The following is a 24,326-nucleotide window of genomic DNA, read 5'->3' on the forward strand; positions in this document are numbered from 1 at the left end:
TCATTTTACCAGATGGAATATTGCATTGTCGTTATTTCAAAAGTCTTATTAAAATCATTAAAAGCATATTATCAGCCCCTTAAAGGGCCCCATGGCAGTGCTGGGCCCCTAGAATTGTTCTAACCTTTCCCCCCCGGCGGCGCCCATGACCGTAGGTGTGAGTGTGAATGGTTGTTTGTCTCTGTGTCAGCTGTGCGATGATCTGGCAAATTGAATTGTCCAGGGTGTACCCCGCCTCTCGCCCATAGTCAGCTGGGATAGGCTCCGATTTGTCTGTGACCCTGCACAGGATAAGTGGTTACGGATAATGGATGTGACAGTCCAATGATCCACAACAAACAAGTGTAGATAATATATAAATGCATTTATTGTAATAATTTGAACAGAGTCCAGTATATATAACTTGCATTTCTGATGAGACAAACAGAACAGAATAAAACAAAGAAAAACAGTCGGGAAACAAATGTGAGAAATCTTCTTTTCTGTGCATGCTGTTTTCACAATCAGCTGTGCAAGCCATCCCAAACCAGAATGGCTCTCACCTACAAAACCAAAATACAATTATTATTATTATTATTATTATTATTTTTTAATTCCCATATTGCAGTGGTCAGCTGAATATCTTTCTGACTGAAGAGAATTTTTAAGACATTGTATATTTTCATGTATTTTTCATGGCATGCACATTGCATCGGCAAAAAAAAAAAATACACTGACGTAGTGTTGCTGCAGCAAAGAACAGAAATAAATGCATTAACGATGTATCTGTCCAGACATATGATATGATTGACATATTAGAAATGATTTGCCATGAAGGCATCTTTTGTTATGAACCTGTTATTGGACGTGTGTGTGTGTGAGAGACATTGCAGATCTTGAAATACAATGTTATCATATAGAAATGGCAGACTCTGGAATCACTGGAAATACCATGATATATTGAAGAAGAAGATATAACACGCACTAGGCACAGAACAATACTATTGCTATTAGAATCAGGTTTTACCCAACTCTCTATTCTACAGACATTAAACACTGTATTCTTTAATCTCTTACTACATTTCCAGTGAGGGGCCACTTCTGGCTCTTCAGCCCTTCTCATTAACGATAAAGATAAGGGAAGAGAGTAATCTGTTAGTCGACTGGCACCCTTACAATAACGAGTACTCATTTTACATACACCTGGCTGCTATTATATCTGTTGAAGGTGCAATCCCATTTCTAAAGCATCATTTTCATTCAGACCTAGGCATACTCAGTCAAATCTATATGACAAAAAAAAAGGCAAACCTAATCTTGTATGTGCACTATGATCAGTGGCGTGCACAGATAGACACGAGGTGGTGCTCAAGCACCTGCCCCTCTGCCCTCTGTCCAAAAAAGTGCCCTTTTGAATTTTTTTTTTTTTTACAGTTTACTGAGGCCAATGTCGACATGATCTTTTAGAAAAGCCGTGGCATTAAAAGCGTGTGTGAAAATAATGTCCCGATGTGTGCCCCCTCCGCACACACACCGGACCTCTGTCTCTCTTGCTCTGTCACGTGAACAAGCGTGCAGTGCATTCAATGTGAGGTTGCAGCAGCATAGCGTCCTGGAAGCCACGGCCTTGTCGTAGCGCAGACAACACATCGGGCAGTCAGTCAGCTCTTCCCCTGCCCCACCAGCCAGGTAACACGTGAATCAAGTGAAAATGTATTGTTTGCCCTCTAAGCCCAAGCTGTAATTATTTTGTCGTGAAGTAGCCCGTCGCATACAGAAACAACTGCACATAAGTATTATATTTTTTGCTATATCATTTTCGGATTTAGGAAAACAAAAATTTCTTTTTCTCATCTCATCTCATCTCATTATCTCTAGCCGCTTTATCCTGTTCTACAGGGTCACAGGCAAGCTGCAGCCTATCCCAGCTGACTACGGGCGAAAGGCGGGGTACACCCTGGACAAGTCGCCAGGTCATCACAGGGCTGACACATAGACACAGACAACCATTCACACTCACATTCACACCTACGCTCAATTTAGAGTCACCAGTTAACCTAACCTGCATGTCTTTGGACTGTGGGGGAAACCGGAGCACCCGGAGGAAACCCACGCGGACACGGGGAGAACATGCAAACTCCGCACAGAAAGGCCCTCGCCGGCCATGGGGATCGAATCCGGACCTTCTTGCTGTGAGGCGACAGCGCTAACCACTACACCACCGTGCCGCCCCCAATTTCGTTTTCTATTTTGTTCAACTAGAGATTCCTGGCAAAGTCAAAAAGCCTTGATGTAATAAATTAACATTAAGTGGTTGTTTTACACCTTTAAAAACTAAAACGGGTCAGTGGCGACCCGAACACAAGAGGAGGGTTAAATCTCAGACTTTTATAATAAGGTGTTCCACATGCGCAAAAAAGTGCCCTTTTTCCCCCCCAGAGCACTTGCCCCCAAAAATGTCTGTGCACGCCACTGACTATGATCTTGAATTACCGGTTTCTCCCTCACACTTTTATTGCACAATGACCCTCGGAGTCTATCCTTAAAGCTGTGTGTTGAGGCAGCAGCATGTAGAGATTGTACTAGGACAAAAGCAATCATCACTTTACAGTAAGTCATATGTGTGCGTTCAGCAGAACTCAGTGCGAGCACTAATGGTCTAATGCTGTCTCCTTCCTGTTCGTCTCCTTCTGATTATTTCCATACCACTTGTTTCAATATATCCAATTTACTCATGGGAATGACAGCATACTCTGATTAGAATATGGCTAAAATAATTACCCAAACAACCCCCCAAAAAAGAACAGTCTAGTTAGTAAAAAAAAAAAAATGTCTGAAGTATGTCGTGGAAATAATTCATGAGTAACATAAATTCCTATATGTATTTGATTCCGAAGTCACCATGCGTGTTACATTTTCACATCCATCTCTAGCACTGCACGTTATAGTCATATAAAAATAAAACTAAATACAAATTAATCTCAAATAAAAAGATCAGCATTGCACATCTACATTTGTTGTGTGTGTATATATACTCAGGTTATTATAATTACGTACAGTATATTAGCAGACATAACACATAGCATGAACCAGAGCCACATCATGTCCATCATCGAGTAAGACATTTGCATTGCATTGCAGTATTGAAGAGACTGAATAAAGTAAGCAGTTACACATTTAAGTACAGGGAGGTGCTCATAAATAGGCATTAAAGTCCATCAAGCAGTATACAGTAAGCCATAAGGTGGCACAGTCTGTCCATCCAGCATTTTGATAACACATGGTCAGCTGACAGCAGAGCTGATGGCAGAAATGATACTGAGTAGTTTACATGACCTCCAGTTATTAGAGTCGAGCGAACAGTTTCAAACAAAGCAGATCCAAGGGTTGGGTTCCAACTCTAGCAGGACACGCATTTTCTCGTACGGTAAAGGAAAGGGTAGGAATGCACTGCTTCCTCTTCCATTTCTTCCATCCAGACAGGAAAGCTCACAGTAGAGCTTCTTAATTGGTCAAGATGTTTCCATTGAGATGGTGAGACTGGCTTCCTTTTTCCAAAATTAAGTTCAAGCTCTTTATTCCAAATTTGCATTCACAATCATTTCTTTAGCATCATGTTCAGCGTAGCAGCGGCTCATGTTTTTCATAGTAAAACAGGATTACACGCAGTGTCCAGTAATCCGTTAAGATGGATTTAGGGGGGGGAAAAAATTAAAAAGTATAAGATCAACTTATCTCCTTCACTTTTGGAAAGGGAATTAAAAGTACAGAAGTTATAAAATGTGACAGAACTTGTTTTTCATTTGAGTTCATCCAGTAACCCATTTCCCTGTTCCCATTCGAAGGTAGCTCACATGAAAAGCACGTGCTGTCGTTCCTTAGATCTATGGAAAGCAGATCTAACTAATGTAGATCCATCGTCCCTTGTTTTATTAGATGTACTTCAGTAGGTCAAAGTGAGAGAGTGCTGCGTAATATGTCCAAGAAGGACTTAGTTGAAATGACAAATACGGTCTCATCGGTATGCTGATACGACTTTCCAGACCAAGGGCAATAAAGTAATAGCGCAAGACAACTCTGTTTGTGTTTGTCATGTGAAATCAGTTCTTGCAATTATTCAGTTACTCCAAAAGTACAATTTGGAAACTGAGCCAACAGAAAAATATTGAGTGGAATGGTGGAAGGGTTTGTCTTTTTTTCTTTTCTTTTTTTTGGCTGTTTGGCAGGCACTTGCTCATATACAGTCTTGTACGTATTTAAGCCTGTTCACATTAGGAGAGTGATACAGGGCGTATACCAGATACAGGGCAAGTGAGAGATTGTCAGTTGGGACAGTTGCTGCTCTGTAGCTCCAACTTCATTCACCAACCTTCATGCTTCTTATTTATAATAAAAGTTTGGTCATCATTTTATACTGTATCTAATACAAGAACGCTGCATGAAATAAGATTGGAAAACTTAAATAAGCATTTAAAAAAAACAAAACTACCAAGCTTTCCACTGGCACTATTGACCCTGTGCTGTCACACCTGATTATCTAATTGAAAGGAACTGAAATCTTAAAAGGAGTGTCAATTTGAAAAAAAAAATCCATTTGCATCCTTGAACAAAGAGTTTGGAGAACATTGCACAGGTTTGCCTCCACAACATAGACTAACTGTGATCCAAAACATAACGTCAATGTGTGTCAAATTAAAACAAGTGTAGTAGCTGATGTCAAGCCCTAACGTTCGGACTTGATTTTGTATCGCAGCACAAGATAAGTGGCTAACCGAAGAATGAGGAAGAAAACCCCTAACACTATGAAGTCCACGTAGAGCTTTGCGTCTTCTACGTCCAGCAGCTGCAGCACCTCTTCAGGCTTCTGGAACTTACAGACAATGCCTGGGCACTCCAAGTCTGTTCGGTTCATCCCATAAATCGATAGGATCACACCCTCAAAGCCGTACCTGTCGAAGCAAGATTTAAACTGCATTATGAAATAGCTCTGTGGAATTCGTGATTCTGATATGACAGAAAATTCATCTAAACCTTCTGAAACAGAACAGCTCAGTGTCCTCTGAGGAGATGTTTATTTATCAGTTGTGTAAGGAGTATGAGCACTCTGTAATAGTCAGAGGTAAAGGCTGTTCCTTTCAGTTTTCTGACACTGGAAAGACTTCAGGATGAAGGGCTTTGCAGTTTCTCTGTCACCCGCTGCATTTTTTTTTTGTCTTATTAATTTTTAAAAAGAAGAAATAAAAAGAGAGGCTGGTGAGGGAATGACTGTTTTAGTTGTTATAATGTAACTGATAACAGTACTCACTTGTTTGGTAGACATTCATATGTAACTATAAACAGATAAAACGTCATTTTTTTAAGAACTAAAGTGTTAGCAATTAATTGATAGCAAATGGCTGTGGCATAAGAGGGATAAAACACCTTGCCATTTCAGGAAAATAATCTGTTTGAGGTTGTAATGACACTCCGCTTTGCACTGGGTCATGACACAGTACCCTGTCGTTGACGGGTTTCCTATGACAGTACGCCCAGTCATGTTTTATCCCATATTTAACACAAAGTACAGACTTTGCAATAGACCCCAAGTATAACTAAGTCATCACTTGTTTACCGCAATGCATTACGGGGGATAGCCGGGGTCAGCAGTTGAGCAATATAGTGGATGTCAGATTAATTTTACATGAGAGTGATGTGGGGCGGCACGGTGGTGTAGTGGTTAGCACTGTCGCCTCACAGCCAGAAGGTCCGGGTTCGAGCCCCGTGGCCAGCGAGGACCTTTCTGTGCAGAGTTCGCATGTTCTCCCCGTGTCCGCGTGGGTTTCCTCCGGGTGCTCCGGTTTCCTCCACAGTCCAAAGACATGCAGGTTAGGTTAACTGGTGACTCTAAATTGACCGTAGGTGTGAATGGTTATGTGTCTATGTGTCGGCCCTGTGATGACCTGGCGACTTGTCCAGGGTGTACCCCGCCTTTCGCCCGTAGTCAGCTGGGATAGGCTCCAGCTTGCCTGCGACCCTGTAGAACAGGATAAAGCGGCTAGAGATGATGAAATGAGAGTGATGTGAGAGGAGCAATTTTGCCATGCTCTGTCATAGAAGACAATGATTTTTCTTATTTATTTATTTATTTATTTATTTTTACACTCCTGGACTACAGGCCCCGGGATCACGAAGTCTAAATTTGTTTCTTTTAATCTTCAGTTATTCCTTACCATTTTCTAAGAAGCTTTGTTCTAATGAAATCTTAACCTTGTACTTAATTTTGATCCAGTACAATGAAAGCTACAGATGCAGTAAGGGAAACTATTATGAAAAATCAACTGTTGACTTAAGTCTAAGATTGCTTCGTGATCCCGGGCCCAGATGAACAGCATCAAGACATTTATAAATGAGTGATTAGTTAAATAAAACTTGATATCAGGAAACGTTACAAAAAATCTTTGGAAACCCACTGAGCTTCCGTATCATGTTCAGTATAAATGCATTTCACCTTCACCTTCACCTATCCTCCGAGTGCCTCGTGGTACATAGGGCCTCCACAGAACTTCTCCACCTCTTTCTGTCAGCCGCTTCTACTCGTACCTCTCTCCATGAGCGCCAGCCACCATCTCTCCTCTCCTTTTCCACAGTTCTCCTCCACGTTGTCTTTGGTCTCCCCCTCTTTCTTTTTCCCTCCGGTGCCCATGTCAATGCCACATTACAGTCACTGTCTTGATCCTGTTGTAAGATATGGCCAATCATCTTCCATCTCCTGATCTTTACTTCCGTACTCAGAGGTTTCATTTCAGCTCTTTCAAGCAGGTCCTCAGTCCTAACATGATCGTTCCATTGGACACGGAGGATTTTGCGAAGACACTTGTTGTGAAAAACATCGACTAATTTGTCATCACCTTTGTTCATTTTCCAGGTCTCGCATCCATAGAGCAGGATGGGTAACACCAGGGTATTGTACAGTCTCAGCTTGGTTTTCCTTGAAATGCTATTTGTGTTCCAAATTCTCTTAAGCCTGACAAACATACCCCTTGCTTTTGACAGTCTGTTCTGTAAATCTTCCATTCCGTCTCCCTCTTTGCAAACTTTTGCTCCAAGATACGTGAATTCTTCGACTTCTTCGATGTCCTGTCCATCAACTGTAATTCTTGTCTGGTTCTTCACATTAATTTTTAGAACTTTTGTCTTTCCCAGGTTGATTCTAAGCCCGACCCGTTTGGCTGCCTCTTTCATTCTGGTGGTTTTGTTTTGAATATGTTGTTTTGTAGATGATAGTAATGCTACATCGTCTGCAAAATCTAGGTCATCTAGTTTTGATGTTAGCTTCCATCTTATTCCAAACTCTCCGTTACCAACAGTCTTTCTCATGATCCAGTCCGTAATGATCAAGAATAGGAATCCTGACATATTACAGCCCTGCTTAACCCCTGTCTTGATATCAAACCACTCGCCTCTTTCTCCGTGGTCTTCTATGGCACACTGAAAAGCTTCATAAAACAATTTCACAATCCTCACTATCTTCTCGGGAATTCTGTTTTTCTGCATTATGATCCATAAACTCTCGCGGTGAACAGAATCGAAAGCTTTCTCGAAGTCTATAAAGTTCACATATAGGGTCGCCTGCCACTCGTTCACCTGTTCGATGATGTTCCTTAGAATGAAGACTTGGTCTGTAGTTCCTCTTCCTCGCCTATAGCCCGCCTGTTCCTTCCTAAGTCTTTCATCAACTCCATTCCTCACTCTGTCAATGACAAGTCTCCCCAGTATCTTCCCAGTGACAGACAACAGAGTTATGCCTCTTGAGTTCTTACAATCTTTCAGGTTACCCTTTTTCGGCAGCTTTATGATCAATCCTTTTTTCCAAGCCTCTGGGATAACCTCAAACTTCCACACCTTCGACAGTAGCTCTTGTATTTTGCCTGCCAAAAACTCCACGTTTGTCTTCAGTAATTCCGCTGTTATGTCATCAATACCTGGTGCTTTCCCACTCTTCAGCTTTTTAACTGCTTCTTCCACCTCGCCTAAAGTTGGTTCGTTGACTGCTATATCCTGAATTACGTCCTCTAAATCAAAACTTTCATCATCATCGATGGTTATCGGATTCTCTGGTGTTTCTCTGTTCAGTACTTCTTTAAAGTGTTCTGTCCATCTTTCCTGTATGTCTTTTCTCTTGCTGAGAAGGTTTCTATTTTTATCCATTACTGTTGCACTTTGCTTAGGTCTTTCATTGCACAAGGACTTTGTGAGTCCACACAGTGTCTTCATACAGGTATGTTGACTTCGCGCAGCCTCTTCAGCTTGGCTTGCAATTTTGTCCAACCATCTCCTCTTATCCGCCTTAATGCTCCTTTTCACCTCTCTGTTCTCTTCTACATATTTTGCCCTTAGTTGCCTCTTCACTCTTTCTGAACAAGTACTTAAGATCTTCTTATTACTAGCTTCCCATTGGTCAACTAGCCACCATGATGACTCGCTAATCCACGGTTTCTTCTTTCTTCAGGGCCTGCCTAGTACAGCATCTGCAACTTCTGTGTATGCTTTTCTCAAAACTTCAAAATCCCTTTCTACTTCGCATTGGTCTTCTCGCTCCTCCTCTTCTTGTTGTAAGGCTTGGTACCTGTTCTTCAAGGTAATGTTAAATTCCTTAAGTACGTCTTTATTGCTCAGTTTGGATGTATAGTACTTTACTCTGCTGATGGTCTTTTGCCTCGGAGGTCTCCTTAACCTAAGCTTGACTGCTGTACATACAAGATAGTGATCACTTCCCAAGTCTGCAGACCTGTAAACCCTTCTATCTTTTACTGAGTTCCTAAATCGCTTACTAATTAGAACATGGTCAATTTGGTTTTTGGTCATTCTATCTGGCGAAATCCATGTTGCTTTGTGGATGGATTTATGTGGGAATAATGTTCCAGTAATAACTAGCTCGTTCACGGTGCACATATCGCAGTCTTGTTCCGTTTTCGTTCTGCACTCCTAGTCCGTGATTACCCATGACTCTTTCATAATTCACATTTTGTTCTCCAACTTTGGCATTCATGTCCCCTGTGACAATCAACATATCATGGGCGTTCCTCTTATTCAGCACATCTTGTAATCTTGAGTAGAACTCGTCTTTGATTTCTTCCTCTGCGTCTTCAGTTGGTGCGTAAACATGTATGATCATCAGTTTGATGTGCCTTGATTGGAATCTGGCTTGGATCATCCTCTCGCAAATTGGAGTCCATTCCATAAGGGCTCCTGTTGCCTCTTTGGACATAAGTATACCTACCCCAGCTCTGTGGATATCGTCATCTCTTCCGGAGTAGATAATTGTCTCTCCATCTGCTAGCTGTACTTTCCCTTGTCCAGTCCAATGTGTTTCACTAATTCCCATGATAGCTATTCCTCTCTTACTCATTTCCCTTGCCGCTTGGGCAAGATTTCCAGCTCTATACAACGTGCGCACATTCCAGTTTCCTATCTTTATGGTGTGTTTCGGGTGCACCAATGACCCTATCAGCCCGGGTGCGTCCTTTCGGCTTTGGCTCCCGTGCATCATTGTGCATCTACTATGAGGTACAGTCATGGTGGTGTTCCCTTCTGGTGAATCAGTTTTACTTCTGGTTTCTGTAATACATGTATTTTACAGGAGTGGGTTATCAGCCCACAGCCCAACCCCCAACCTGGAGGACCAGGGGATCATTCTTTGTCTGGCCCCTACCCTTCGACCTGTCCAACATGGGTGACCCTGTCAGGAGTCTAGGACTCCAGTCAGCATAACTCCTAGGGGTCATTGGGACACGCAAACCGCCTCACCACGAATAAGGGGATGATCCCGATCGAGATGGATAAATGCATTTACTTCAATAAATGCCGCTAGTGAGGTACACTGAACATTATACACACCCGAAAGAGAACTCTTCGTGGTTTGGGAGTTTTAACGGGCCAACAGGCTCGTTCAGCTGCCGAGTGCTTTGGTACGTCTAGAGGCAAAGGCCGAAGAACGCTGCTTTTGTTTTACAAGCTTTGGAATATGACTAGTTTCAGACAATGAACAGTGTTGATTGTTATAATTATCTATAATCAAAGGCCGTTCCACAGACCATGGAAATATTGCTGGGTCACAGTTTAAGTACGCCTTTTTCCCACTAGAGAAATGTAAGCTACAAACACGTGTCCATTTCGATTCAGTACAAAAGTTTTTGTTGTGAATTAAACTTATCCATTTCTTTCTTCTCTTCTCCTCGACTGGCAGCTGATAAAAGCTCAAATGAGGTGTTCTCTTTGTTGTGGAGACGCAGTAAGGCACACAGCAGTTCACTTTAGGCACAGTTAAAACCGGTTAGACAGAACAATGCAGTGTTTAACAAAGGCGAAAGTAAACAATATAGCAGCGCTGACCCTGGGTATCACCCAAAATGCATTGCGGTAAACAAGCGATGACGTAGTTATGGGTTAGGGTCATTAGGCATTTATTGGTCCAGTCAAGAGAATTTGAGTTTTGATTGAATGTTTTTTTAAATTTTTGCACTAGCTGTATTTGTGGAACTGAACTGAATAAAAAAGTTGAAAAGTAAAACCTTGAATACTCTTTTCTCTCTTACTTTTTTTTTAACATTCTGGGCCATTCTGATACATTTATATTGCAACTTGTGTCAAATAATAGCTTCAGAGCACATATTACAATGTAAAAGTTATATATAACTTGTAAAAATAAACAGAAATGTTAAATCCATCCATTATCCATAACCGCTTTTTCTGTGCAGGGTCGCGGGCAAGCTGGAGCCTATCCCAGCTGACTATGGGCGAGAGGCGGGGTACACCCTGGACAAGTCGCCACGTCATCGCAGGGCTGACACATAGACACAGACAACCATTCACACTCACATTCACACCTACGGTCAATTTAGAGCCACCAATTAGCCTAACCTGCATGTCTTTGGGGGAAACCATAGCACCCGGAGGAAACCGACGCAGACACGGGAAGAACATGCAAACTCCACATAGAAAGGCCCCCGACAGCCACTGGTTTCAAACCCAGAACCTTCTTGCTATAAGGTGACAGTGCTAACCACTACACCACCGTGCCGCCTTAAATTTTAAATATAAATGTAAATATTAAATGTATATATTAAATATAAATCTTATATGTAAATGGAGAACTTAAATGTTTTATTCACACGGTAATTGACCCCACCTCTCACAGGAAAACAGCACCAGCAGGGTTGCCAGGTTTATACCATGTTGTGCCACATTTGGAACACAGTTGAAGATGTGAGAATAGGTCCACTGATTGTATTTTTGGGCTAATTCAGGATCATTAAAGTATCCACAATAGTATAGTTTCAGATTTCTGAGTCTCTTTCTCAAGAGATGGACACTAATTTGGACATTGTATAGCAACGATAAACATACAGCTAGCTAGCTAGAGCATTCACTAATGAAAGTAAAAATGGACATGCTTTTTAAGTCCAAATATGTGCGTTAAAACAAGATCTTAGCAGCTAGAGACTGTTTTTAAATCATCCCAAAAATGCCATCAGTGGACTTGCTTTTCATATTTTCAACTTTATTCCAAAACTAGAACACTTTGGTGTAAATCTGGCAACCCTAGCAGCACTCTGTTTGCCCATGATACACACTCCAAGAGGGTGGTGTGCAGAGAAAGGCGAGAACAAAAGAACAAATAACTTTAGTGCTATCTTTACATTTAAGGGGCATTGTGTTGCAGTGATTATCACTACCACCTCACAACAAACAGGTTCTGGGTTCAAACCTGCCGGTTAACTGGAGCCTTTCTGTATGGAGTTTGCAGGTTCTCCTCATGCCTGCATGGGCTTCCTCTGGGTGCTCTGGCTTTCTCCCACAGTCCAAACATATATGGAAAAGGTCAACTGGGTTACCTGGGATTGACTCCAGCTCACCCATGACTCACAGTACAGAAAATGGACGGATTTATATTTGAAATTTACATTTCTGTTTAACATTTATATTTATATCTAACATTTACACTTAAAACCCCGAATCAGAAAAAGTTGGGACAATATAGAAAACGCAAATAAATTCATTGCAGGCGGTATGAACCCAAGATATTTCATGTTTTGTCTGGTCAACTTCATTTCATTTGTTAATATTCATCCATTCCTGCGTTTCAGGCATGCAACACAGGAGAAAGTTAGGGCTAGTAGTGAGTTAAAACAATTAAATAATGATGTGATTTGAAACAGGTGATGTCAACATGTGATTGTAATCATGATTTGGTACAAAATCAGTATCCAGGAAAGGCCTGGTCTTTGAGGAGCAAAGATGGGCTGAGGATCTCCAGTTTGTCACCAAATGCATGACAAAATTATTGAACTGTTTAAAAACAATGTTCCTCAAAGAAAGATAGGAAGAGATTTGGATATTTCACCCGCTATGGTGCATAATATCATTAATAATAATAATAATAATAATAATCTCATCTCATTATCTCTAGCCGCTTTATCCTGTTCTACAGGGTCGCAGGCAAGCTGGAGCCTATCCCAGCTGACTACGGGCGAAAGGCGGGGTACACCCTGGACAAGTCGCCAGGTCATCACAGGGCTGACACATAGACACAGACAACCATTCACACTCACATTCACACCTACGGTCAATTTAGAGTCACCAGTTAACCTAACCTGCATGTCTTTGGACTGTGGGGGAAACCGGAGCACCCGGAGGAAACCCACGCGGACACGGGGAGAACATGCAAACTCCACACAGAAAGGCCCTCGCCGGCCACGGGGCTCAAACCCGGACCTTCTTGCTGTGAGGCGACAGCACTAACTACTACACCACCATGCCGCCCAATAATAATAATAAGTTCAATTTATGTAGCGCCTTTCACAAAACCCAAGATCGCTTTACAGTTATAAATAAATAAATAAATTAAGTAAGTAAGTAAGTAAGCAAGTAAGTCCACCAAATAGAGGCCAGGATGTCATTCCAATGGTGTAGCAGCCACAGTCCCACCAAAAGACGCATGAAAACAAGTCCCACACCGCCAGCACAGCCGCCGGGACACCGCCGGCAACATCACTCAGAACACCACGCCATGGAGCCACAAAGCGAGCACAGAAGCACCGCCATGCAGAGCGCCGGTACGTCCCAAACCGCCTGCACAGCCACCGTGATGCCACCGAGCAATATCGCTCGGAACACCATGCCAAGCATTAAAGCACAGAGCGCTGGACAACCACGATGTTAAAATGAACAACGAGCTCACTGCAGTCCATAGCTAGGAGCACAGGCATCACCCATGGCGAACCAAGGCCTGGCGGGAACTGACACCCAAAACTGGATCCAGAGCTACACCACAACCGGCAGACAAAAACACTTAAACAAGAACAAACATCAAACTACACAAACACAAAAAAATTTAACAAATAGAAAATTAAATTAAAAAACAGAGGGAAAATAAAATTAAACAGTTCAAGGAATCTGGAGGTATTTCAGTGCATAAAGGGCAAGGGCACAAGCCTAAGCTGAACACCCATGAGCTCAGATCCCTCAGACAGCACTGCATCAAGAAATGTCATTCATCTATAGTTGATATAACCACATGGGCTCGGGATTACTTTGGGAAACCTTTGTCAAGCATGATGATATGGAGTTACATCCACAAATGGCAGTTAAAACTTTACTGTGCAAAAAGGAAGCCTTATGTTAACTGTGTCCAGAAGCGCCATCGACTTCTCTGGGCTCTGAGGCATCTGGGATGGACCATCACACAGTGGAAGCGTGTATTGTGATCAGATGAATCAGTATTCCAGGCCTATTTTTTGAAGAAATGGATGCCGTGTGCTCCAGACCAAAAACGAAAAGAACCATCCAAACTGTTACCAGCAACAAATGCAAAAGCCAGGGTCTGTCATGATATGGGGTTGTGTCAGTGCTCTTGGCAAAGGTAACTTACACTTCTGTGATGGCAGCATTAAAGGGGAACTGAAGTCATTTTTAAACTTGCTTTATTTCTTAATTAACGTGTTATTCAATTACGTTTTCAATTTTAGTAACCTTATATCATGACTGGTATTGGCAACTAATTGCAATTAAATATTATACTTATTCGGTTTTTAGCCATGTTGAATTTAGTTCATTTGGTCCACGGCAGGCGTCACTTATCTGTGCGGTCTTCACGAGACTTGTGCGAGACTTGAAACATCAAGTGTCAGCCAGGTGTCAGTGCCGCCATTTTAAAAATTGTTTTCCAAACAAAATATTGCACAAAAACGAGTTTAAATGACGATTACTGCCTACTTTTTTCAAACTTTCCTGATTGCTATCAAAACAAACAAAACTTCAGGCTTGATTACGTCAGCATTTGAAAGAGGGCGCGTGCATCTTTTGACAACGTTGGCAGATGTTGGTCACTTCGATTTCTGCTGTATATTTTACTTCCGTCCTACGATGTCTCGCACAGGTCTCAACAAATCTCATTTATGGCCATTGCTTTGACATATGGACTGATATATTCATCTCATCTCATTATCTCTAGCCGCTTTATCCTGTCCTACAGGGTCGCAGGCAAGCTGGAGCCTATCCCAGCTGACTACGGGTGAAAGGCGGGGTACACCCTGGACAAGTCGCCAGGTCATCACAGGGCTGACACATAGACACAGACAACCATTCACACCCACGGTCAATTTAGAGTCACCAGTTAACCTAACCTGCATGTCTTTGGACTGTGGGGGAAACCGGAGCACCCGGAGGAAACCCACGCGGACATGGGGAGAACATGCAAACTCCACACAGAAAGGCCCTCGCCGGCCACGGGGCTCGAACCCGGACCTTCTTGCTGTGAGGCGACAGCGCTAACCACTACACCACCGTGCCGCCGACTGATATATTACATAGCATATTTCAAACACTCATAACTTGCTATAGCAGTGACAAAATAGCTATCAAAAATGCATTCCTATATTTAATAAAATGAGAAATAGACTTTTGATAATAAAAATTTTGCCTTCAGTTTTCCTTTAATGCAGAAAAGTACATTGAGATTTTGGAGCAACATGTGCTGCCTTTAAGACGACATCTTTCCAGAGATATTTCAACAAGACAATACAAAACCACATTCTACACACATTACAAAGGCATGGCTGTGGAAGAAGAACATCTTTTAAATGATGTGTGAAAAAATGGCAGTATTATAAAGTGGTAAATGCTTTACCATCCCAACTTATTTGAAATCTGTTGCAAGAATCAAAATTGAAATAAGCGTTTATTTGAAGAAAAAAAAACAATATTGGATTGCTTTTAAATTATTTTGAGTGCAATAGAGGTCAAAGATTATTTACAAATCATTGGTTTTGGTTTTAATTTCAATTTTAATATACCATCCCAACTTTTCCTGATTTGGGGTTGTAATATTTACACTGAAACTGAAATCTATTATTTGGCATGAGTCGCTATCTAAATGTACCAGAATGGCCTCAAATGTTCAAATAAAGTCAGCAAGGAAAGTATATTAAACTTTTAACACTTGGCACCTTTTGCTGCAAGCATGACATTTTTCCATATCAAGTTATTAAATGAAGCAGAACTTTTGGATCTGTAGCTGCAATGACATTGCTATTAACTAATCCCGAGGCCTATTTTAAATCACTAATTTATTATTATTTTTTTAATGGACTCAGAGTAGCTCACCAGGTCACCAGCTCTAAAGATCTTGAATGGAGCTGTGTGGATTATACAAATTCGTCTTGCTACAGCATGAGATATTTGGATTATAATTATGAAGGCTGCCACTGACCTGACATAAGAAACATAGGAGGTCCACTGTAGGTATTTTGGGATGGTGTCAAAGTTGACAAAGAACCCAGAGAAAAGCAAGACTGGAATGGCTGTCACTGGCCCTACAAATGTGGCCACCTACAATGAAAAATGAAAAACAGTCAGCTTAGAAAATACTGTTGAAGAATCTAGCTTGTTTGTGATAAGTAGTGAAACTGGTAAAGTATGGCTGTATTTTTGTATGCGTATCCATGATGTATTTACACACCTGCAGGGAGGTGGAAGCAGCTCCTATGAGGAGGCCCAGAGACTGAGCCACCAGGGCAGTGGAGGTGGACAGAGCCATGAAAAGCAGATATCTGCCCGCTTCTGGAGGTTGCGTTGTCATCCAGTAAACTATAGTACAGTATATTATGGGACATATGATCTGTGCATGTGTGTGGAGGGAAGAGAGAGAGAGAGAGAGAGCTGGTTTGAGGAAGCGATTACGTTGTTATTTTGACATCGAGCTGTTCTTAGAGCCTCCTGCTGCCTGCAAGGGCAACTGCAATAAAAACATTGACAAGCCTTTCGCTTTCCTTCATCTGTCCCTGCTCCTTCTGTTGAAACTATGACAAAAGTCTTGTGAGTCTTTTAGGTAATGTGCAAAGATTAAAGAGCTCATTTCTGGGCTGGAAAAATACATAAAGAAATCAGAAACAAAGAAACTACCTAGATCTACTGCATGGAAATAATGCAAATCATTGTTCTACTTCACCCTCCACCAGGAGCAGGGCCAGATTGGACTGAACACTGATGAACAGCTCATAGCAGCAAATATGCTGCCAGAGGCAATTTCACTGTAAAAAATTTCAATGTCAGGACTATATGGAGCACAATGAAGGAGATTTTTAAACCGTCTAATACACCAGACCCAAACTTTGAGGTGCAGGCCTGTAGTGCCAGGCATGTTACCACAGTCAGCACTGCCAGACACATGCAATTAACCCTGCAATATGTTATGTGCCAGGGTAGCTCTTTAGGGCTGCCAAAGAAGCCCTGGAGAGAAGAGCACAGGTTTCAAAATCTGTAACCAGAACAGCCGAATAGATCGGCAAGCAGCACCTGTAAATTACCACAACCCAGCTAATTGGCTAGACACACATAAACCTTTATAATAAAACTTAAACAGACAAGTGTCTTCATACATGTCAACCCCTACGGATTTCCGTACGGATTTTGGCATTTTAAAAATGGTACGGGCGTAGTGGTATTCAACTACGGATTTTTCTACATTTTCACCTTAAAATTATTTTGATTTATTACCATCAAAAAATTCATCATGAAATACGAAAATGCATGGGATCCGCCATTTTCTACATTTAGAATTACTCAACCGGTACTTCCGCTAGTACCAACAAGCCATTCCGAATGTCTGAGCATGCACAGTTGTGATTTTCCTGCACACCAAGCAGGAAATAACAGCACATGTAGCGTAACAATAGACAGGTCAAGAGGTCAAGATGTCGGCACCACCGAAGAAAAAACTCAAAACATCTAAAACTGGAGGTCGCTTTCTTCCCGAATGGACAGAAACATTCAATGGAATAATTATCGCTTCCAAAATGGGTGCTGAGTATGTCAACTGCACAATTTGTTGTAGAGACATGAAAGTGTTTGCCTCTGGAATTTACGATGTGAGGGAACACATGAAATCTCAAATGCATGTGAAGAATGCAAACCAGAAAAAGAGACAGCCGTCAATTCATTTCTTCACGCAAAAGCCAACAAAGGTTGTATCTGACATTAGGTATTAGGTAAGATCTGATACATTTTTATTATGCATGAAATATTACTATGGATTTGGTATGGAAATTATGGATTTCTTTACCAGGGAGTACAGGTGAGAGCCATGAGGGGTTGACTTGTATGTGTCTTAATCTGATAGACTTACGCTGCTATTCTTTTAACTACTTCTTCTTCCGGCTGCTCCCATTAGGGGTCGCCACAGCAGATCTGGTCTGCATATTTGATTTGGCATAGGTTTTACACCAGATGCACTTCCTGATGCAGCCCTCCCCAATCTGTCTGGGCTTGGGACTGGCACTAAGTATGCACTGGCTTGTGAAACTCCAGTGACTGGGTAGTTTGCCTAATCTGCATGTCTTTGAGCTATGGGGGAAACCAGAGCACTCAGATGAAACCCACACAGACACTGGGAGAACAGGCAAACACCACACAGCCCCTGTCAGTCATGAGGTTTGATCCTGGAACCTTCTTGCTGTGAGGCAACAGTGCTAACCACTGCACCACTGTGCCACCCACTGCCAGGCTTGTAACAGTTGTCCAAAAGCCCAAAGACACTCCCACTACTTTAGAGTCCTAACCAGCCCTTCAATGAAGAATAAGGGCTGCTGACAGGATGCTTTACAATTTCTAACCCCATCAAGTGGCCACTCTGGTCCAAGAAATGGATTGTTCTTGGACAGAGGCATCATCAAATAGGTAAACCTCATAGTTAGAACATTACTTTCTACTCCAGATACTTCTTAGTCCAGAAGGACTGCTCCTAGTCCAATCCTTTATGACTTATGTATGTAAGGCTACCAAATCAATCATGTCTGACTGTTAATATGGCTACGTGTGTGCACCTTTCATGCCATAATTGTTCTGGAACAGGGTTTTGGGGGGATTTGCTTTCCAAGAACAGGCATTCCAATTTGATGTCCTACACTTCAGCCTCTAATTAGAGCTGAGGGTGTTCATAAAATCATTGCAAACATCCCTGTCACTCCTGTTGGCCAGAGACATATGAGTACTGCTATGTTTGCATGACGGGTTCCAGCAGGCTATCCAGTAGAAAGTAGACCATGGAGGACAAATCCACCATCCTTGCACATATTAAGGAACTTAGTTGCACAATACACTTGGAAAGATCCTTAGAACCAGTACTAGTCAAGAGAGGGACAAGAGCTCAAACTCCCTGGTGGCACAAGGTTTTGTTTTGTCTTTTTATTTTTTTTTTCATCCTGACACCCTATAGGCCAATTGGCCTGTCAGTTGCCAGCCCCTTATGAGGCTGTCTGCGTCTATCAAGAGCACACAAACACACACTTAATCTACTGCCAGCTTGCTAGGCCTGTTGCAGCTTCACAATCATTCACACCTACGGTCAATTTAGAGCCACCAATTAGCCTAACCTGCATGTCTTTGGACTGTGGGGGAAACCGAAGTGCACCCAGAGGAAACCCACGCAGACACGGGGAGAACATGCAAACTCCACACAGAAAGGTCCCAGTCGGCCACTGAGCTCAAACCCAGAACCTTCTTGCTGTGAGGCGACAGTGCTAACCACTACACAACCATGCTGCCCACAAGGTTTTTCTCAAAATAATTAATAAAGAAAATACGAACACATCAACCAGCTTGAAATGAAGGTGACCTGGCTGGCCCTCAGATTCTTCCTAATTGTGTTAAGACACATCCGGATCCATTCCATCAATATAATGACAGTCAAGTACATAAATCCCCAGAGTGGTACAAGGTTAAAAGAACACTCTGTCTTACACAAAGCTATAAAAATGGGCTCACCACCACTTAGCCTTACCAACCAGGTCAGTGCAAGGTTAGAGAAACCATGCTGTCAAGGCAGCACATACACCCAAGAGAGTGACATTTGCAAACAGGGATGGTGCAACAGATCTGGGAAATTCAGAAAGCACAGACAGCCAACAAGTCAATTCACTGTCGGATGTGGATCTTCCTAATGGAACTGAACAACCCTCTAGGGCAAGATGCAGTAGCTCACAAATGACTTCATGGCCTACTGTATACATTCTCACATCCTCCATCAATCCTTAATACAGCAATCAAACCTATACTCAAGGTCCCTGAAAGAGCCAGCAATATCCTGGGTCACAATGCTGCTCTCACTAGGATTTGGGACACCCTGGGTAATCCTCCACTCATGGATTCAGGATGAATGGGGAGGTGTGACACATCTGACCAGGCCATTTTGGAATGTTAGGCTGATTAATGATTATGTCATGAGTAGCTTAGGAAATTATCCTGAATGTTAGAAACCTAGCACAAGGGCCTTGTAAGCTAGGAGCTCTTATACTTATTGCAGAGATCCTGAAAAGAGTTAGACACCCTCCATGTGCCACTCTCCTCAAGTGTCAGGTGTAGGACCTCCACCTTGTGTCAGAGCCCCTTAAGATCTCTTCGTATGAATCCCTACAGGACACTGGTGTAGAATTGGCACCAATATAGACAGTTCTTTCTGTTGGCTATCACTGCAACAAAAGGGTTAGGTAAGCTTGCCTGCATGTGTTGGGAACCTGATGGTTGTAGAATGACCTTACAACTGAACCCAAAGTTCCTGCCTAAGGTTATGGGTCTCGGATTTTTTAACCAGCTGATTGACTTGTAGTGCTCTATGAATGTCAATCTAAGGAACATGTTGAGTACATGCATTACATTAGTATTTGACAGTTACATACTGTATGTAACTAGCATTCTGTTTTGTCCTTCATAAATGCCAGGGGCCCAAGTCAACCTGCAGCATATGTATATTACAAGCTTTAGGGTACTATTTGAGCTGCATGGTGGCTATTCATTCATCAAATCAATTATCTATCTATCATGTTGCCAAAACACAGAGTGCTCCCCTGTCTAAACAGAGTTTGGCCTATTGGATGACAGGTCATCACCATGACCTACGAACAGGCTAGAAGCCAAAACCTACTGTAACATGCCATTGTGCATGGAGCACTAGTTACCTGGGCCTCACCAGGCACCTTTTCACGATTCTATAAGGCCAACATCAAAACTTCCAGTTGTGTGACTCGAGTTTCGTGATCATATATGAGCACTTTTACAGTCAGTCCCAGGGTGAGTCAATTCCTCATGACGTTTTGGTATTGTTATCCAGGTGTTTAAACACTGCCCCTGGCAGTTAGGAGAAGTGAAACTAAACACTAGTTTTGTATTTAAGGAGTCAGTTGAGGTGGTTTGGGCACCTTGTTAGGATGCCCCCTGGACACCTCCCAGGGGATGCTCTCTGGGTATGCCCCACCGGGAGGAGACCCTGAGGCAGACCCAGGACACGCTGGAGAGATTACATCTCTCGGCTGGCCTGGGAACGCCTCAGTATTCCCCCAGAAGAGCTGGTGGAGGTGGCCGGGGAGAGGGAAGTCTGGGCAACTCTGCTTAGGCTGCTACCCCCACAACCCGGACCCGGATAAGCGGTAGAAAATGGATGGATGTATGGAAGGATGGATAGTTTTGTATTTAACTGTGGTCCTATGAACACTGAACAACTGCCAGGGCTCCACTGACTAACCAGGAGCTCAGCAAGAAGGCTCCAGGGACAGACAGCCATTGATGATGATATTTCATTGGAAATACTTTATCATATGGTCACCAGGTGACTTTGTGGTAAGGTTTTAGCCTGTGTGTGCTCATGCACAAGAAGGCATCCAGGTGTTTAAATCCATATTCATAGAACCACAGTTACATACATAACTTGAGGAATCAAAAGTGTCTTGGAAATTATGTGATTATTATAGGCCTAGAAACATGTTTTATACATTATACACTCCATTTTTCATATGCTGATATAATATATAGCATTTCTAGAATAATTAACACCATACCTGGAATGGAATGTCAGCCATGGTCTTGGCTAGATAGTACGCCTTTAAACTGTACCAGTAGTTCAGATGCTCCCTTATAAACACTGCCAACTCCAGAGGAACTGGGAAAGTAGCACAGAGTTACCCAGTTGATCAGAATTTTCACACTGTAACTACTATAATCTTATTTATAACCACTACAGTCTTCCTGAAAATTCAAAGAAATTCAGTAATCATAAATCACATGTTCTAACATTATTACCCTTCATCAATGGTAAACATAAACACACAGTATATACTCAAATTTTTTTTATTAATTGCATGTAAAACTGTAAAAACGGAAGCAAAATGAAAGAAAGTCCTTACATGTGAGAACAGTGGGCATTAATGCAGCAAACATGAGGAAGAGCATGGAGAAGAAGAGAAACCCAGTGTTGTTGAACACTTTGTTTGCATCATTGCCAATGTTCAGGTAAAGCAGACCAATCAGAACTCCGATACTCAAGTGTGACATCACCCTCAGGTGGGTCAATACCTGCACACACGATTGCAAATCCTCAAATAAGTCACTATAATATTAATAATTTTGTCCAAATAATTTTGTCCAACTGCGACCCTGTAGGACAGGATAAAGCGGCTAGAGATAATGAGATGAGATGAGAGAATTTTGTCCAAATAAATCTTACTGTGTCTCTGCATATAGTGATAAAGGTCCTTTTGAAAAGAATGCAGAACTGTGTGAGCGTGCTGGTGGCAAAGGTATGTTTTTCAATGTGTCCTGAATCCTGTGCAAACAGAAGAGAACTCATGTGAGGCAGATACGGTGCAATGGACAGGTTGGTGTTGTTTGCCACCACTGAGTGTATGCGCCACTCACGTTGTTACACTGAGTTGGACAGGATGATGTAGGATCATTCTTGTCACTAGAGTTCTTCTTGCCACCCTCTGAACACATGCCACCCTGCACTGCCTCGAACAGCACAGGATTCAAATCACCATACTCTCCTGATGCCACTTCAATTACTGTAGAAAAAAAAAACAGATTGAAAGCTTTAGAGATTTAGACATTTAAAGGATTTCTACTGTGTCTACAAACCATGAGACAGTAGGGAAAAAAACAGAACATGCGAGTTATGATATTACTGCACACATACTCTATATGGCCAAAAGTTTTTTGACACCTGATCATCACATCCATACAGTGGTGCTTGAAAGTTTGTGAACCCTTTAGAATTTTCTATATTTCTGCATAAATATGACCTAAAACATCATCAGATTTTCACACAAGTCCTAAAAGTAGATAAAGAGAACCCAGTTAAACAATTGAGACAAAAATATTATACTTGGTCATTTATTTATTGAGGAAAATGATCCAATATTACATATCTGTGAGTGGCAAAAGTATGTGAACCTTTGCTTTCAGTATCTGGTGTGAGCCCCTTGTGCAGCAATAACTGCAACTAAACATTTCCAGTAACTATTGATCAGTCCTGCACACTGGCTTGGAGGAATTTTAGCCCATTCCTCCGTACAGAACAGCTTCAACTCTGAGATGTTGGTGGGTTTCCTCACATGAACTGAGGACCTCAGAAAAAGCATTGTTGATGCTCATCAGGCCGGAAAAGGTTACAAAACCATCTCTAAAGTGTTTGGACTCCACCAATCCACAGTCAGACAGATTGTGTACAAAGGGAGGAAATTCAAGACTGTTGTTACCCTCCCCAGGAATGGTCGACCAACAAAGATCACTCCAAGAGCAAGGCGTGTAATAGTTGGCGAGGTCACAAAGGACCCCAGGGTAACTTCTAAGCAACTGAAGGTCTCTCTCACATTGGCTAATGTTAATGTTCATGAGTCCACCATCAGGAGAACACTGAACAACAATGGTGTGCATGGCAGGGTTGCAAGGAGAAAGCCACTGCTCTCCAAAAAGAACATTGCTACTCGTCTGCAGTTTGCTAAAGATCACGTGAACAAGCCAGAAGGCTATTGGAAAAATGTTTTGTGGACGGATGAGACCAAAATAGAACTGTTTGGTTTAAATGAGAAGTGTTATGTTTGGAGAAAGGAAAACACTGCATTCCAGCATAAAAACCTTATCCCATCTGCGAAACATGGTGGTGGTAGTATCATGGTTTGGGCCTGTTTTGCTGCATCTGGGCCAGGACGAATTGCCATCATTGATGGAACAATGAATTCTGAATTTTACCAGCGAATTCTCAAGCAAAATGTCAGGACATCTGTCCACGAACTGAATCTCAAGAGAAGGTGGGTCATGCAGCAAGACAACGACCCTAAGCACACAAGTCATTCTACCAAAGAATGGTTAAAGAAGAATAAAGTTAATGTTTTGGAATGGCCAAGTCAAAGTCCTGACCTTAATCCAATCAAAATGTGGAAGGACCTGAAGCGAGCAGTTCATGTGAGGAAACCCACCAACATCCCAGAGCTGAAGCTGTTCTGTATGGAGGAATGGGCTAAAATTCCTCCAAGCCAGTGTGCAGGACTGATCAACAGTTACTGGAAACGTTTAGGTGCAGTTATTGCTGCACAAGGGGCTCACACCAGATACTGAAAGCAAAGGTTCACATACTTTTGCCACTCACAGATAGACATTGTCGCAAAGCAGCTTTACAGAATTTAAATGACTTTAAACATGAGCTAATTTTATCCCTAATCTATCCCCAATGAGCAAGCCTGTGGTGACGGTGGCAAGGAAAAACTCCCTCAGACGACATGAGGAAGAAACCTCCAGAGGGACCAGACTCAAAAGGGAACACATCCTCATTTGGGTGACAGACAACATGATTATAACATTTTTAACAGTTTTAACATGAAGTCAGTTTCGTTGATGTTGTAACTCTTCATTGATGGAAACTTGAGTGCAAAACTGTTCATGACAACTGCAGTCCTAAAGTTAGCAAGTCAACTGTAGTCCTCTGCCATAAAAGCATTACTGTAAGTATCAGTATAAATATAGGGCTTCCATAATTTGTAAATCTT

General features: G+C 42.1%; 1 protein-coding gene across 2 annotated transcripts in view; it reads right to left on the bottom strand.

The window, feature by feature from the left end:
* Positions 1–349: 349 nt before the first annotated feature.
* The window catches only part of abcg4a (ATP-binding cassette, sub-family G (WHITE), member 4a), a 54,189-nt gene continuing 30,212 nt past the window's right edge, over positions 350–24,326 (bottom strand). The window contains exons 8-15 of one of the 2 annotated variants that reach the window (XM_060913203.1): positions 22,201–22,346; positions 22,010–22,108; positions 21,690–21,858; positions 21,345–21,445; positions 15,977–16,135; positions 15,728–15,846; positions 4,752–4,928; positions 350–542 (exon numbers count right to left, since the gene is read on the bottom strand). In XM_060913203.1, coding sequence (XP_060769186.1) covers positions 539–542; positions 4,752–4,928; positions 15,728–15,846; positions 15,977–16,135; positions 21,345–21,445; positions 21,690–21,858; positions 22,010–22,108; positions 22,201–22,346 — 974 coding nt within the window. In that variant the 3' untranslated portion in view covers positions 350–538. Of the gene's footprint in view, positions 543–2,058; positions 4,929–15,727; positions 15,847–15,976; positions 16,136–21,344; positions 21,446–21,689; positions 21,859–22,009; positions 22,109–22,200; positions 22,347–24,326 lie in introns of those variants that run through there. The other variant, XM_060913202.1, reaches the window with a different exon arrangement.

The sequence above is a fragment of the Neoarius graeffei genome, chromosome 28 (genome assembly GCF_027579695.1).
Source record: "Neoarius graeffei isolate fNeoGra1 chromosome 28, fNeoGra1.pri, whole genome shotgun sequence".
NCBI lineage: Eukaryota > Metazoa > Chordata > Actinopteri > Siluriformes > Ariidae > Neoarius > Neoarius graeffei.